This window comes from Camelus ferus, chromosome 2 (assembly GCF_009834535.1).
Source record: "Camelus ferus isolate YT-003-E chromosome 2, BCGSAC_Cfer_1.0, whole genome shotgun sequence".
Classification (NCBI taxonomy): domain Eukaryota; kingdom Metazoa; phylum Chordata; class Mammalia; order Artiodactyla; family Camelidae; genus Camelus; species Camelus ferus.
In genome coordinates, this window is record NC_045697.1 from 104,872,011 (window position 1) to 104,886,701 (window position 14,691).

The window sequence follows — 14,691 nt, forward strand, 5'->3', positions numbered from 1 at the left end:
ACCACATTTCATCTGTAGAACCCTTTTCAGCTCACAGTGCTGAAACTCTATGTGCTTTGAACAGTAGCTCCCCATCCCCTGTCTTCCCACCTCCAGACCACCAATCAGCTTCCTGTCTCTGTGAATTTCACTGTTCCAGGCACCTTGTATCAGTGGAATTGTACAGTATTTGTCCTACTGTGACTGGCTTACTTCACTTAGCATAGTGTGCTCAGAGTTCATCCTCATTGTAGCAGGTGTCAGAATTTCCTTCCTTTTTGAGGCTGAAAAACATTCCATTATCTGTATTGACCACATTTTGTTTGTTCATGTGTCAGTGGACACTTTGGTTGCTTCTACCATTTAGCTCTTGTGAATAACACTGCTCTGAATGGGGGTGTGCCAGTATCTGTTTGAGTCCCTGCTTTCGTTCTTGGGAGTATACATGCAGAAGTGGAATTACTGGAGTGTTTGGTAGTTCTATTGTTAATCTTTTTGGAGAATTGCCGTACTGTTTTCCACAGCAGCTGCATCATTTTACATTCTAACCCGCAGTGCACAAAGTTTCAGTTTCTCCACATCCTCACCAATTTGTTTTTTCTTTTTTTGGATAGGTTCTTTTCTTTCTTTCTTTTTTGATAAGTTTGTGTTTCCTTTTCTTTCTCTTTTCTTCTCCTTCCTTCCGTCCTTCATTCCTTCTGTCCTTCCTTCCTTCTGTCCTTCCTTCCTTCTTTCCATAAATGTGGGTTGGTACCTTGTGGTTTTGGTTTGTATTTCCCTAATGATGAGTGATGTTGAGCATCTTTCCATGTGCTTAGATATGGCCCCTTTAGATAAGTGTCCAGATAAATACTTGTAAAAGTAAAATTAGTCACGTTAGGAAATACACGATGCCTTGTAGGAACTGTCTTGAGGACAAGTGGCTTCTCCGCTGTTCCTCCCTGGAGCCGTGCTCCTCTTCCAGGTCCTTTCTTGTTAGACAAGATAAGCTGGAACCATTTTTTGGAGTAGTGTCCTGAAACCATGTGGTGCCTTTTCCCTCCCGGTAGATGGGACCTTGTGAGGGCTTAGGAGCATGACTGCCTGCAGGTGGGCTTCCTGCCCAGGCCTGCCTGTGAGAGCCAAGTTCTTGAGCTGGTGCCATGGGCACCTCTTCCTCACCTGCTGCCTTCACTCATGAGTGCTGAGGTGACTGGGATTTGCTCAACTCCCTTACCTAGGCCACTTCATTCTTAGGGGATTTGTTAACGGAAATAACGCAGGTGTAATTTGGGTTCTGTGTATGCGGCCACCGTGGGTGTCACTTGTGGTTAGGGTAGGTTTTTCACAAAGAGCTTAACGGTGTGATTGTCAGTCCTTTGGGGTCAACCTCGTCACAGAGAACAGGGATTGGCAACGTTTTTCTGCAGAGAGTCAGATAGTAAACATTGTATTAGACTTAGGAAGACCACAAGGTTCCTGTCTCAACTACTCAGTCTCTTGAACTAATCAGCTACTGTAGCAGGAAAGAAGTCATGGAAGACACATGCATCAGTAGTCATGACTAGAGTCCAATCCAACCTCACTTACAGGCGGCGGGCCACGTCTGGCCCATAGACTGTAGCTTTGCAGAGCTGGGGTAAATCTTTAATTTGACCAGCCTCCATTGTTTTAACACAGGCAGATATCCAAGTGGAACAAAACCGGCAACACTTTTACGAACTGTCTCTTGAATACGTATGCAAGCTTCAGGAAATCCAAGAAAGGAAGAAGTTTGAGTTTGTGGAACCCGTAAGTATATAATAGCACGTTGTTCTGCTAGTTGAATTATGGATGAAGTAAAAATTTTTTCTTTCAAGAGCTAATGTATGGTTGCTAGAGTCTGTAATGCATAAACATGAGGCAAGACACCGCACTTTGTAAACAGCGGACCCAGATAGCCATGAAGTTGAAGAATCACCTCTAAATAGTGGTTCTCTGCCTTCTTTGCATAGCAGCGTGCAGTGCAGAGTTTCCTCTTGCTACGTGGTCTCCAGGACTCTGCAGTTAGGTCAGTTTCTGCTACCCTAGTGGTGACTCCACCCTTGAAAGAAATCCCCTTGAAAGAAATTATATTGGAATGTGAGTGAGAGTGTTGGTGTTTTGGGGATAATCTCCCCTCTACTCAAATTTGTTTTTAAAGCAAGGGCACCAGTCCAGACTTTGAAACTTTCAACAATGATTGATAACATTATTTCTAATACAGCTCACAATGCTTATGCAATTTAAGAACCAGTGCATGGAGCTTTTGAAACTGTTTTGTGAGTTGCCCTGATGTTTCGTTATACTTATTTTAGAAACACATGGTTTTCGTTTGTGCTTCTATAGATGTACTCTTGATTGCTGCAGTTACTTATATATGAATATATGTATTCTGAATCCAAATGTAAAGGGCATTTCATACTGTGGGTTTTGGAGAAAACATATATAGGTACACTGAGATTCCTGACTCTCAAGATTCATTTTAATTTTAATATAGACTATATTGCATGTGATTGAAAAAACCCAGCTTTCTTGAGAGAATTCACATGCAGTACAATTTACCCATTGTGTGTATGATTTTGAGAAACAAACTCAATTAATGATTAATTTCAAAATTAGCAGTTAAATCAACTACATGTCAATAAAAAACAAAATTAAAAAAAAATTAGCTTTTGTGGAAGCTGTGGGCCAGTGGAGTAATAGAACTAACCTAAACAAAGAAAACCTCCTTAAAGCTTTCTTTTCATGTGAAATTAGAAAAATGGCCTACATTTATTGAGCACTTTCAGTGCTCAGTTATTACTCAGGTCATTGTTTTAAGCACTTTACTGTGATCTTGCGTGTATTCCATATCCTTAAGGAGATATCTTTATTATCCTACTTAGCAAATGTAGAAATCAGAGAAACTTCAGTAATTTGCCCATCTGACATTGCTGAAGTTGGGAATTGACCCCTGCTGGCCAGAGTCCCAGATTCCTAACCATTAAACTGCGTGACCTTCTGGAGAAAATGAATTTCAGGATTTCTTTCACCCTCACCCCAAATCCCTCTTACTCTAGATTTACTCACATGTGGGACAGAAGCAGCTGCCTTCTTATCAAGAGCCTCTGGTGGAGAGTTTGTGGGAAACTCAGGGCTTAATAACTGCCCCGTCTCTGCCCTACTCCCTGCCCTAGTCCCTGAGCATCCTTGTCAACAAACTAGAGGTTGCTCTGCACCGAATGCTCCTTCAAAGAGCCTTTAGCTCTTTGTTCTGCATTTCACGGTCCTTATAGGTTCTGTCGCCTTACAGTGATAACAATTTCAATTATAAATCCATGTAGGGGGTCTCTTGATCTAAAAAAAAAAGCACAAATGGCTGATGTAGAATTCCATTTCTCCTATACAGCATACTATCAAAGCTGCCTAAATGGCTGTGATATTTAGGGGAAAAAAAATCACAAGTCCTTCAGTTTTTATAGGGGCTGATTCGTGAATAATAAGCAGTTAGATTTAATTGAATTCTAGTGACTTCCTTTTAATTATTTTACTTCAATAGAATCACAATGTGGTGACGAGAAATAAGTGGCTGTTTTTATTTACTTTTTTCTCCTGAGGTTTTTATTTTTGTGTGTGTGTGTGTTAATGTTTCTTTTTCTCCTTTGTTTTAGATGCTGTCATTTTTTCAGGGAATGTTTACTTTCTATCATCAGGGCCATGAACTTGCCAAAGACTTTAATCACTACAAAATGGAACTGCAGATCAACATTCAGAATGTAAGGAAGTGAACACTTTCTCATACAAAAAGGTGTTTGAGACGTGTATTTTTGTTTTATTTGGTATATGAAAAGCTTAAACTGAGACCAGGCTGATCTGTCGGTACTGAGAAACTGAGGCTATGTCGCCACCTTCCGGTCAGTTCTCAGCAGAACAAACTGCTCTCCATCTAAGTGAGGCTCACACAGTTAGTTCTGCCACCTGGCGGCTCTTTAAAAAAATTCATTTCATGTAATTTATTTTTCTTCCCTTATTTTCAGAAAAGTCACAAAGTATGTTTTTATAATCAGAATTTTGCATGATTTGCTTCATTGTTAATTTTCCAGGTTAATTGCGATATAATTAACGCACAACAGCACTTGTAAAGTTGAAGGGGTACAGCATAATGGCTTGGCTTACGTATATTGTGAAATGATCTCCACGATAAGTTTAGTAAATACCTATCACCTCATACAGTTACAAATTTTTTTTCTTTGTGATGATAACTTTGAGTGTCTACTCTCTTAGCAACTTTGAAACATACACGGCAGTGTCAACCAGCCATCTTGCACTTTGTGGGACAGTTTTAAGGATACGCTTTGTTGGGTAGCCCTAAGTTCACCATGTGTGACATACAGACAAATAGCCCACCACTTTAGATTGAAGGCATTTCAGTTATAGTCTCTGTTACCTGTATGTATTACTTGATTTTTATTCCCAGATAGGCTTACATTTCCAGTGGAATTTCTTTCCTGGGTTTTATGCATTTCCACTAACATACTGGTGTTCACAGTTGCTGTTGGTCTCTATTATTTTCCTAAAAAACGTATGCCTTCTGTTAAGTCTTGGATAAAGAAATTTTGGAGAACTTTATTGACTAAACAGAATGATGTATGTGATCTTGATCAGAAGATGATAGATGTTTTTCCTTTAAACACTTCAGTTGATTTTGGAAGTGTCCTCATTGAAAAGCTGTTCAGGTTATGTTTAGTGTAATTTCAAAAGTTATTAGAAATATAGGGAATGAGTTTTGGGACCAACTCCTAACACATCCTGGAAGACATACAAGTAGAAGAATGGGAATCTCTTTGCTGTTTGCTACCTGACCTTCAACGTTCTATAATCTTAGAAACTGAGGAGGAATGGTTTTCACGTAGCTGTCGTTTCTAAGTTATTTTGGGATTGTTCCGTACGCTTAGGAATGTCAATAATGAAATCTCCTGTGTTTTGTAATTCATGTGTCAATTTGTATTTAAAGATTGTACAGCCTTTCAACTGAATGACTAAAAGAGTAGATTCCTCCATTCACCCCCCAAGATCAGTGATATAATGAGCAGGTTTAAAAAATATATCAACGTATACAGGTGTAGATTACTGCTCAGTTCAAAACTGTCTCTGTAAGCAGTAGAACTAGGTAGGTAGTAGTCTGGCGCATCTGTGATTTATGAGAATACTTTTGCAGACAGCAGAACAGTGTTATAAAAAAGAACGTTACGTAGTTTAGCAGATGAGGCTATAATCCTGATTTTTCTTACTCTCCGCCAACTGGCTATAGTAACTTGTAGAATCCATTTTTCTGTCTGTACCTCATCGGTCAAGTGTAGGGCTGGCCTGGATGAGACCCTTCAGGCAGAACTGAATCCCTGATTTGTGTAAAATGAGGAGGCAAGACCTCTTATTCAAAAATGAAGGATTTCAAGACAGCAACAGCCAAGCATTAAATTAAGTGCCCGACCTTCTGAGACTACCTGCCTGTGAAGCCAGCTCCACCTCAAGGTCTGGGGTGAGGTGTGAGAAACTACCCCTGCACGGCTGGCTTATGTGTGGCAGTTCATTCATCACACACCCTTGGGGTCAGGAGGATATTGTTACTTTACATACACCACAGTGATTTTGGAAAGACCCAAGATTGATCTATCTGTCTGTCTGTCTATCTGTTAAAATACTGTTAGTTACAATGTGTCAGTTTCTGGTGTACAGCACCATGTCCCAGTCATGCATATACATACATATATTCACTTTCATATTTTTTTCATTAAAGGTTATTACAAGATATTGAATGTAATTCCCTGTGCTATACAGCAGAAACTTGTTTTTAATCTATTTTTATATATAGTGGCTAACATTTGTACATTTCAAACTCCTAAATTTATCCTTCCCACCCCCTCTCCCCGGTAACCATAAGATTGTTTGCTATGTCTGCGAGTCTGTTTCTGTTTTGTAGACGAGTTCATAGTGTCCTTTTATTATTTCTTTCTTTTTTTTTTTTTTTAAGATTCCACATATGAGTGATATCATGGTATTTTTCTTTCTCTTTCTGGATTATTTCACAGAATGATAATCTTTAGGTCCATCCATGTTGCTGCAAATGGCATTATTTTATTCTTTTTTATGGCTGAGTAATATTCCATTGTATAAATATACCACAATTTCTTTATCCATTCATCTGTCAGTGGACACTTAGGTTTGTTTCCATGTCTTGTCTATTGTAAGTAGTGCTGCTATGAACATTGAGGTGCAGGTGTCTTTTTGAATTAAGGTTCCCTCTGGATATATGCCCTAGAGTGGGATTGCTGAGTCATATGGTAAGTCTATTTTAAGTCTTTTGAGGAACCTCCATACTGTTTTCCACAGAGACTGCAGTAAACTGCATTCCCACCAGCATTGTAGGAGGGTTCCTTCCCTTTTCTCCACAGCCTCTCCAACATTTATTGTTCATGGACTTTTGAGTGATGACCATTCTGACTGGTGTGAAGTGATACCTCATTATAATTTGGATTTGCATTTCTCTGATAATTAGTGATATTGAGCATTTTTTCATGTGCCTTTTGGCTATTTGTATGAGAAAGACCTAAGATTTAAATGGGAATGAGCGACACTCAGGCATGAAATGCTATAAACAAAATTTGAAGGCAGCTGTCATTGAAATGATTCACCTGGTTAATATCCTTTGTATGTTAAGACCCTAACACACATGCGTGGTAACATTCGTTTCCCATAGAGAAATGAGCAAAGAATAAAAAATACTCATTTTCTGTACCCCCTGTAACTTACGGGTTGTCATTAGTAAATTGCCCAATCCCCAACCTCTTCCCCAAACTCTCCTCTCTGCCTATGATTCTGGCTCTTTCTGAGGCTGGTCCTGCGTCTCTACAGGTAGAGGCTCTTTCCCACCTCACCTTCCGTGTCGAGAACACCTGATCTAGGAGTCGCCTTTGCTCTTCATTTTTGCTTCTAGCTAATTCTTTTCCCTTTAGAAAGACCAGCCCCTTGGAAACACATGAACACTCTCATGTGACCTATTATAATGCTTCCAGTCTAACATTACTATTACTTGATACTGACCCATACACCTAGAATTTAGAATTAGAAATTGCCAGGTTCCAGCCACTCTATTGTTTGTGCTCAAATTTAAAAAATGTAATTTTCACCATTACTCATAATTAACCTGAAACGATACATTAAAAAAAAAGTAGCAAAACCTTCCTTTCCCTTCCCGGTGCCGAGTCACAAGCATCTGAGGAAGGAGGGCAGTGAGGGCAGGGGGTACCACCATATGGAGGGTCTGCAGCAATGAAAGTGAGGGTGGGAGGGCACAGAGGCAGCATGCGGAGGAGGTGGCTGGAATATTTGGGAGACTGGTTACATTGAACAGATATGTTAATCGAGCAAATAAGTAAATATACTGAGAGTAATGAGAGCCAGATTTTTCACTGTCTGAAAAGTGCAGAATTAGAAAAGGATAATCTAGAAAGAAATCTGTATCCAAAGGAAGTATTGGATTGGAATTAAATGTCATGATATGAACTCATGTGTTTTAAAATACACAGATAGATACAGAAGTTGTGATATGTATATGTACATATATATGTATGTCTGTGTATGTATACACATATACACATTTCCTCAGTCTTTTCTTCCAGGAAAACCTAGAAGCAGTGACACCCCCTTAGCTGTGAGCACGTTGTGCCTAGACCTTGGCTTCTAAATACTACACACCACTGAAGGGAGTAAGGGCTCCTTTGGGGAATGGCTGATGTGAGGACTGGGCCAGAGGAGGTATAAGGTAAACCTGGGATACCTTTTTGGATCAGAAAGTAAGGGGTTACTCAGAAAATTAAGAGAGTATGTCAGAAGACACAGGTGCCAGCTAGAAGGGACGCCTGCTGGTCAAATCCAGGATGATTTGAGCATTAACCTATGATTTGGGCATTAACCTAAATACTGAGATGGAACTCATGAGGTTAACAGGACTGTGTATGTGCTAGCATGTGTCATATATGGCATGCACATATGTGTGTGTGTATGTATAGTTGTTAGACACAGAGATGGAATGAAGTGAGGATTGAGAGGAATCTCAGTATAGTGACAAAGAAGAATAAAATAAGGGTATAATCAGTATTAAGATGGGGACAAGAAATCCCAGAGGCATGAGAAGTGGGAAGGCAAGAGAGGGGACTGGCCATCCGCAAGTGAGCCCCACCCTCTTTGCTGCCCTGTACTTTATATAAAGGAGTTAAAACAAAAACCAAAAACCACCTCTCAGCTTGTGTTTAAAATAAGCCTCTGCAGTTAAGTTTCCCCTCTACAATCTACATTTATCAGACTCTCCATCCCCCTAAAACATGTGCCATTCTATCATTTTTCTGCATTTGGAATCCTTGGTAACCTCTTCCCTTGTAGGGAGGAGAGAGGAGAAATTTCAATAATAATTTTTCATCTCAGCTCCTCCGCAGTTTCACATCAGCAGTTTTTCAGTATTAATACAATTATTTTTGAGTGTGGATGAAAGAAATGTCCAGAAACTTGGCGGTGCTGACTCAGCACGTTTGCCTGGGTAATTTTGTCACTTCACCTTGCATGTCCGTTTTCAGTCTAGCTGTTTGACAGAGATGTTGGCATCCCAAGTCCCCTGGGTTTTGGCAATGTGATTTGTCTCTTTAGGTATCAAAGACATTATTTATAGGTGAGACTCCCCCACCCCCACCTTCTTCTATGAAGAAATGTCATTTTCAAGCGCAATTGCCATGACCTGAAAAAAATGACACTCATATTGATTAGTTTGCAAAGAAGAATTAAATTTCTCAGATTCTGAGTACTTAAACCTATTGCTAATGTGATAGTAAGGAGTCAGATTGATTGTTTCAAAGGAAAGACTTCCCATTTTTTGAAAACCTTTAAGATTTAGTAATATTGTGAGACCTGGAGGCAGGAATTCTTATGTTGAATAATGGAGTTATTCTTGGTGTTAGAGAGTTTCCATAGTAAATAACCTCTAGTAACCTTGATTTCTACTCCTCTATTAACTACGTAACCACTGCTTTTTTTTTTTTTTCTATGAACAGCAATCTCAACAGAGACCCACTGGAAAGGATGGGTATATTTTGAGAAATTAATAGGAAAATGCTACAAATTTTATTAGTTATCCAGAGACTTAAACATGTATGTGAAAAAACTCATGTGAGAACTTAAAATTTATATATATATATTTTTTTTCAATCTGTTTCAGACACGGAATCGTTTTGAAGGAACAAGATCAGAAGTGGAAGAACTTATGAACAAAATTAGACAGAATCCCAGGGACCACAAACGGGCAAGTCAGTTCACTGCAGAAGGCTACCTGTATGTACAGGAAAAAAGTAAGAGGCTTGTCAACAGTGATGAGTGCTTTAATGGGAGGGCCAATTAAAACTTATTAAAAAACCCCTTACTGTCCTTACTCTGATGTTTTTGGAATAATTATTCCTACCACTTTCTTTTCTCTCTCCTATGCTAGAAGGTGAATGTTGCACTTTTTTTTTTTTGTGGGGGAAACACATTCCTGCCCTAGGGAGAGGACGGTGTGGTTAGGAACTCTGTGAGCACCCTGCTTTCCAGCCACGTCCTTGAATTCTGTGCCACGCTTTGCTAAAACTTGCTTGCAGAGGAGCTGGGGTTTGGTGGAAGGCTGAAAATGAGTAGTACCTTTTTCCTCCTTTCCTCTCACCTCCATTTATATCAACACACACACATTCATATACATATGCACCCCCCCACCCCATAAACCTGCTCCATGTTAAAGTCAAGGACATATTTCTCTTCTTTCACACCATTTCTTTCCGTACCTATCTGAAATCATTAGTTCTTTCTAAAATTATCAGGGCAATTGCACAGGGCTGTAAAAAAACGTTCCTAGATGGCATCTTTACTTATCTCACCGAGTTTTCAGTCTTGTTGCTGTCTTAGTGAGTGTGCAGTGCATAGGGTAGCCTGATTTTGAAATTAAGGCCCCCCAAAACTCTTTCATACTTCTGACAGTTTGGTGTTACTTTAACGATGAAGCTCTTACAGGACCTCTTCGCCTGTCGAGCTTGGTTGCCAGTTAGTAGAAAGGAGGAGCATGTGAAGATGTTTCTGTATTTCCTCTTTTCCTCCCTTCTTCCCCTGGACTGAAGCCAGGGTGCTTTGGAATTTTCATTTCATTTGTTAACTGCGGCTGATTGACAGGACCTTGAAACTGAGCAGTGCCACAGCAAAGCATCCTCAGGGCCAGCCCTGTGATAGTGGTGTTACTGTCGTAACGGTGGTTCTTTTTTCATTTGCCCTCATTGGCTGTGGGCTCAGTCTTCACATCTCAGGAAGAAGAGTTATGTAGCATGGCGGCACTCTAAATTTTTCTGATGCTTTATGTTCTTATTCTCAATTTGTTTACTGAAGTTGAGAGAACTAAATTAAAAGACGGGACACAGACCTTATAGGTCCAAGTGGAAAAGCAGAGGAAACTTTAATTTTTAGATTCAAAACTGTCACTTGACTGGCTTTGAGAGAAACTGGGCTGAAATTGCACAGAAAAAAACAACAAAAACGATAGTGTTAGAATTCTTCTCTTGTTAACTGTGTACCAGGCACTGGGCTAATTTCTTTTTTTTTTAATTTATTTATTTTTAAGTTTTTATTTTATTATTTATTTTAGTGGAGGTACTGGGGATGGAACCCAGGACCTCATGCATGCTAAGTATGGACTCTACCACCGAGCCATACCCTCTCCCCAGCTACAAATTTTTTATACAACTTGTTTCATTTAATCCATTAAAAACCTTTATGAAGTGTAAGTGCTGTTATGACCCCATTTACCATTGAGAACACGGAAGCGCTGAGAGGTAAATGATGTTTCCTGGATCATTCAGCTTCCTAAATGCTGGATTTGTCTGAGACTGGAGTCCTTGTTGCATTCTCCCCCGCAGTATTGCCTGAAGGTTTGGCGGTGTGAGAAACAGTCATTAATTTCTATGCTCAGGGCTTGTTGAGTTGGGTCAGTTAGTGTTAGGAGAGGATGGCAGCTTAATTAGCAGAAGGACCTTAATATTTGGGGCCAAAGACTCTGAGGTTTGACTCATTTCTCAGGCATTTGGTCTAAGCTTAAGATTTTTTAAGATTAAAAAGACAATCATGTATGTATTCCTCCTCAAGGCACTTTTCTTGGTATTGAATGAAATACTCTAGTATTTTTATGAACCATAAAATTCAATACAAATGCTTATTATTGATAACACACACATACCAGAGTTGCCTGAACTCTGGTCTTTGCACTAATGATGGTCTGAGATGAGATTTATTGTGGTCCAGTAACCCCTTTCATCCCCCTCCCCCACCCCCAAGATAATGTAATTCATTCTTCCTAAAGCTAAATGCATTTCTTTCACATGACTCCTTTTCCTCTCCTAAGTTTGTCCTTCTAGATTTTTAGGTATAAGGGGTTTATTTGTTTGTAGGTGAAATGATGGTGATAATAGGTATTAATTGCTTTTTAAAAAAATTGGATGTCTTTACTTGGTAAAAGAAAAGATTATCAAACTGTGTTGGGGCTAACTTTTGTTTTGTTATGATGGGAACGTCACTGGCTCTTTGAAGTTCTAGATGCTAGCTCCCCCGACTTAGCCCATCGTCTTTGAAGAGCTCTGATGGTTGTAATACTGACTTAGCAAGAGGTTAGAAATGGTTCCGAGAATGTTCTGGTGCACACGTGGTCAGCTTACCCCTAGATCCTTCACACTTCATTTTAAAGCTTAGCTTTACCGTTATTAGTCAGTGAGCTGCTTATGAAGTACCATGGTGGGCTTACAGTGCTTGATGGATTTCTAGACTAGATGCTTTGCAGCGTGTGATTCTACAGTTGTGTCATTTTGAGAGGCCAGCATTGAATCCAAAACCATCACATAAATTCAGTGGAATTCTTGAAACCCTCATGAGTTCTTCATACATAGACACACACAAGAAATAGAGTTTACGATGAAGAGATTTTCAGGTATGAGATCATCGTCTAGCAAACTCTTTGAAAAGTGTCTTTAGGGGAAGATATAGTTTAAGTGGTAGAGCATGTGCTTAGCATGCGCAGGGTCCTGGGTTCAGTCCCCAGTACCTCCATTAAATAAATAAACAAACCTAATCACCTCCCTCCCCCGCAAAAAAAAAAAAAAAAGAAAAGAAAAAAGAAAAAACAGTATGTGTTTAAATTACTTCTGTGTTGCTGAAAGCTGTTAGGACCTTTCTGCAAACTACCCCTACGAGCCTTATCATTTCCCCTGGCTTTGCCCTTGCCTGAGGACCCTCCGTGTTGCTGCTTTGTTTCCTTGAGCTTTGTTAGGTGCTGCTTCTTGGGGTTTCCCTCTTTAGTGATGTGTTTGGGGCTCTGCATTGAGTGCTTATTTATGAGCAAAAACGGCAAGTTCTGTTTCTTGTTGAAGGGCCGCCCCCCTTCGGTTCCAGCTGGGTCAAGCACTACTGCATGTATCGGAAAGCAGCCAAGAAGTTCAACATCATCCCGTTCGAGCACAGGTCTGGGGGGAAGCTTGTGAGTATTCGCGCGTGCTCCCCATTTACTTGCTCCTCCCGTAAAGGAGCGGGGAGACCCCGGAGCTGGCTGGGGAGGAAAGGGGCCGTCTGCATGCGTTTTAAGCGGAAGCTGCTGCTCATTGCAGCAGTAATAGTCAGAACAAAGCTCTTCCCACCAGTGCTGAACCTAACTTAGCAGATTTTAAGAAGGCTAGTTCATTGCTTGCTGGGTGGATGGGCATAATTTTGCTTATGTGAAAACAGAATTAACCCAAGTTCACTTCTGTTTATCTGTGCTTTACATCTTCCCGAAAAATACCTAAAGCAGCTTGTAATACAAGTGCATTTTTGTGATAATGAAACAGACATGGAACTTCAGGACCATGACAAAGAGGAGGAAGTGAGGAGGTCACTCTTGGAGGGTGGTAGGGGTAAGACTGAGCATGAGGTGCAACTGTGAATGAACTCAAGTCCCAAGACGTGACTGCTTAGTCATGTCTTTCTATTTTGGGCACCAAATGATAAAAAATACATTAAAAAATCTAATGAGTACGTTATTTTGAACATTTTAATGTCTGACTGTTTAATATTAGAGATCTTCACATCCAAAAAATATAAAAATATTCTAGAAGTGTTTACTCAGACTTCTTACAGTTCTTAACTGAGAACCTGTTTCTGCATTGCTTCTATCTCCTGTCTATGTCTTTTTAATGCTCTTAGAGAAAGGATGGTTTAGTGAAGTAAAATAGTACCATATTTAAACAAAAATTTAGTGAAGATAAATTCAGGGTGTTTCACTCAGGGAAGAGCGAATCCACATAGATTGAATGGTTCTAGCTAGATGATTGCAGTGGCTGATCCAGGGTCCTTGGTGCATTTTTAGGAAGATTCATATGGAATTGATATTTTTCCTAGGTCAGGAGTGGTCACACATTGACTACGTCATACACGTTGACTGTTTCGTGTGGTATAATGTGTATGAAATAGAATCAAATTATTCTTTTAACAAGAGTACAATAAGAGAATAACACATATTAGACATGTGGAAACTGTATTGTGAATCCACCTTTTAAAATGAACACTCCTGAGGTCTGGTTTAATGTTATTGTAATCAAAGCAGGATCTAGAAAACCTGAAGGAAAGGAGAATGACAAAAATGGTGAAGATTCTAATTAGTGATTAAATAAACGGGTTTGAAGGAGGGTAGGATAAAACCTCAACCTTGGCCCCCCCCACCCCCCATATAGGGTGTTTTACTCTGTGTATGTTGATCCTGTAGTTGCTGAGAATGTTTCAAATGCTTATTTGCAGGGGGATGGAGAGGTGTTCTTTCTGAAAGAATGTACCAAAAGGCATACTGACTCCATTGACAGAAGGTTTTGTTTCGATGTAGAAGCTGCTGACCGGTAAGTTGCTGGAATTTATTGGACTTGATGAAAAGAATCATTTTTTAAAAAATGATTTAAAAAATATATAATAGTTAATTGCAACTGAGGTTTCGATGGCCTGGAAGAATGTGATCTTAGTGCGTTTCCAGGCTGTGTTTTCACTGTGAGCTGTTGAGTCTTGGTCGCTGTATTTAGCTGAGAAGTGATAGCTTAGTCTTGGCTGAAGTGTGGAGTCATTTTAACACGTGTTGTCACTTAAAAAATAACCTTGGCGCGTTTCATTGCTGATCTAAGCCTGATCTGTGGCACTGAAAGAATAATGAGTGAAAGTAAGGAAACAGCGACAAAGCTAAAAAGAGGTGGTCGTGGCTGTCAATACAGAAACGTATTCATTTTTGCGGGGGAGGGTTTCCATATATATACTCTGTGTGTGATGGAGAGTCAGAGGCAAAACTCTGTTTATTCAAGACTGGTTATCTTTTTCCCGTTGTCTGACTTGCAGTTATTTAGTTAGAAAAGAATCCTTGCCAGAGAGAAGGAAGTTAAAAAAAGAAAGAAGAACAAAGCTCGTTGGTCAGTGTTACTACTTGTCTGGGATTTATTTCTGCAGCACTGAGGACAACGTGGTAGAATATTTCTTTTTCAGTGGCCGACATTATGGAGGCTCCTTGCCAGCCCTGGTTTTGGCACCTATGGTCTTTAGATAACACTGTTTCATATTTGTAAAATAAAATTTACAGGATGAGGTTTTTTTCAACACAGGTTCATTTCAGGTGAG

The 14,691-nt window shown here is 39.8% G+C and overlaps 1 protein-coding gene across 18 annotated transcripts in view; it reads left to right on the top strand.

The window, feature by feature from the left end:
- The window catches only part of ARHGAP10 (Rho GTPase activating protein 10), a 301,268-nt gene that overhangs the window by 115,019 nt on the left and 171,558 nt on the right, over positions 1 to 14,691 (top strand). For all 18 annotated transcript variants that reach the window (XM_032464674.1, XM_032464692.1, XM_032464726.1 and 15 more), the window contains 5 exons: positions 1,639 to 1,749; positions 3,630 to 3,734; positions 9,224 to 9,353; positions 12,438 to 12,544; positions 13,837 to 13,931. In XM_032464674.1, the coding sequence (XP_032320565.1) occupies positions 1,639 to 1,749; positions 3,630 to 3,734; positions 9,224 to 9,353; positions 12,438 to 12,544; positions 13,837 to 13,931 (548 nt within the window). The remainder of the gene's footprint in view (positions 1 to 1,638; positions 1,750 to 3,629; positions 3,735 to 9,223; positions 9,354 to 12,437; positions 12,545 to 13,836; positions 13,932 to 14,691) is intronic.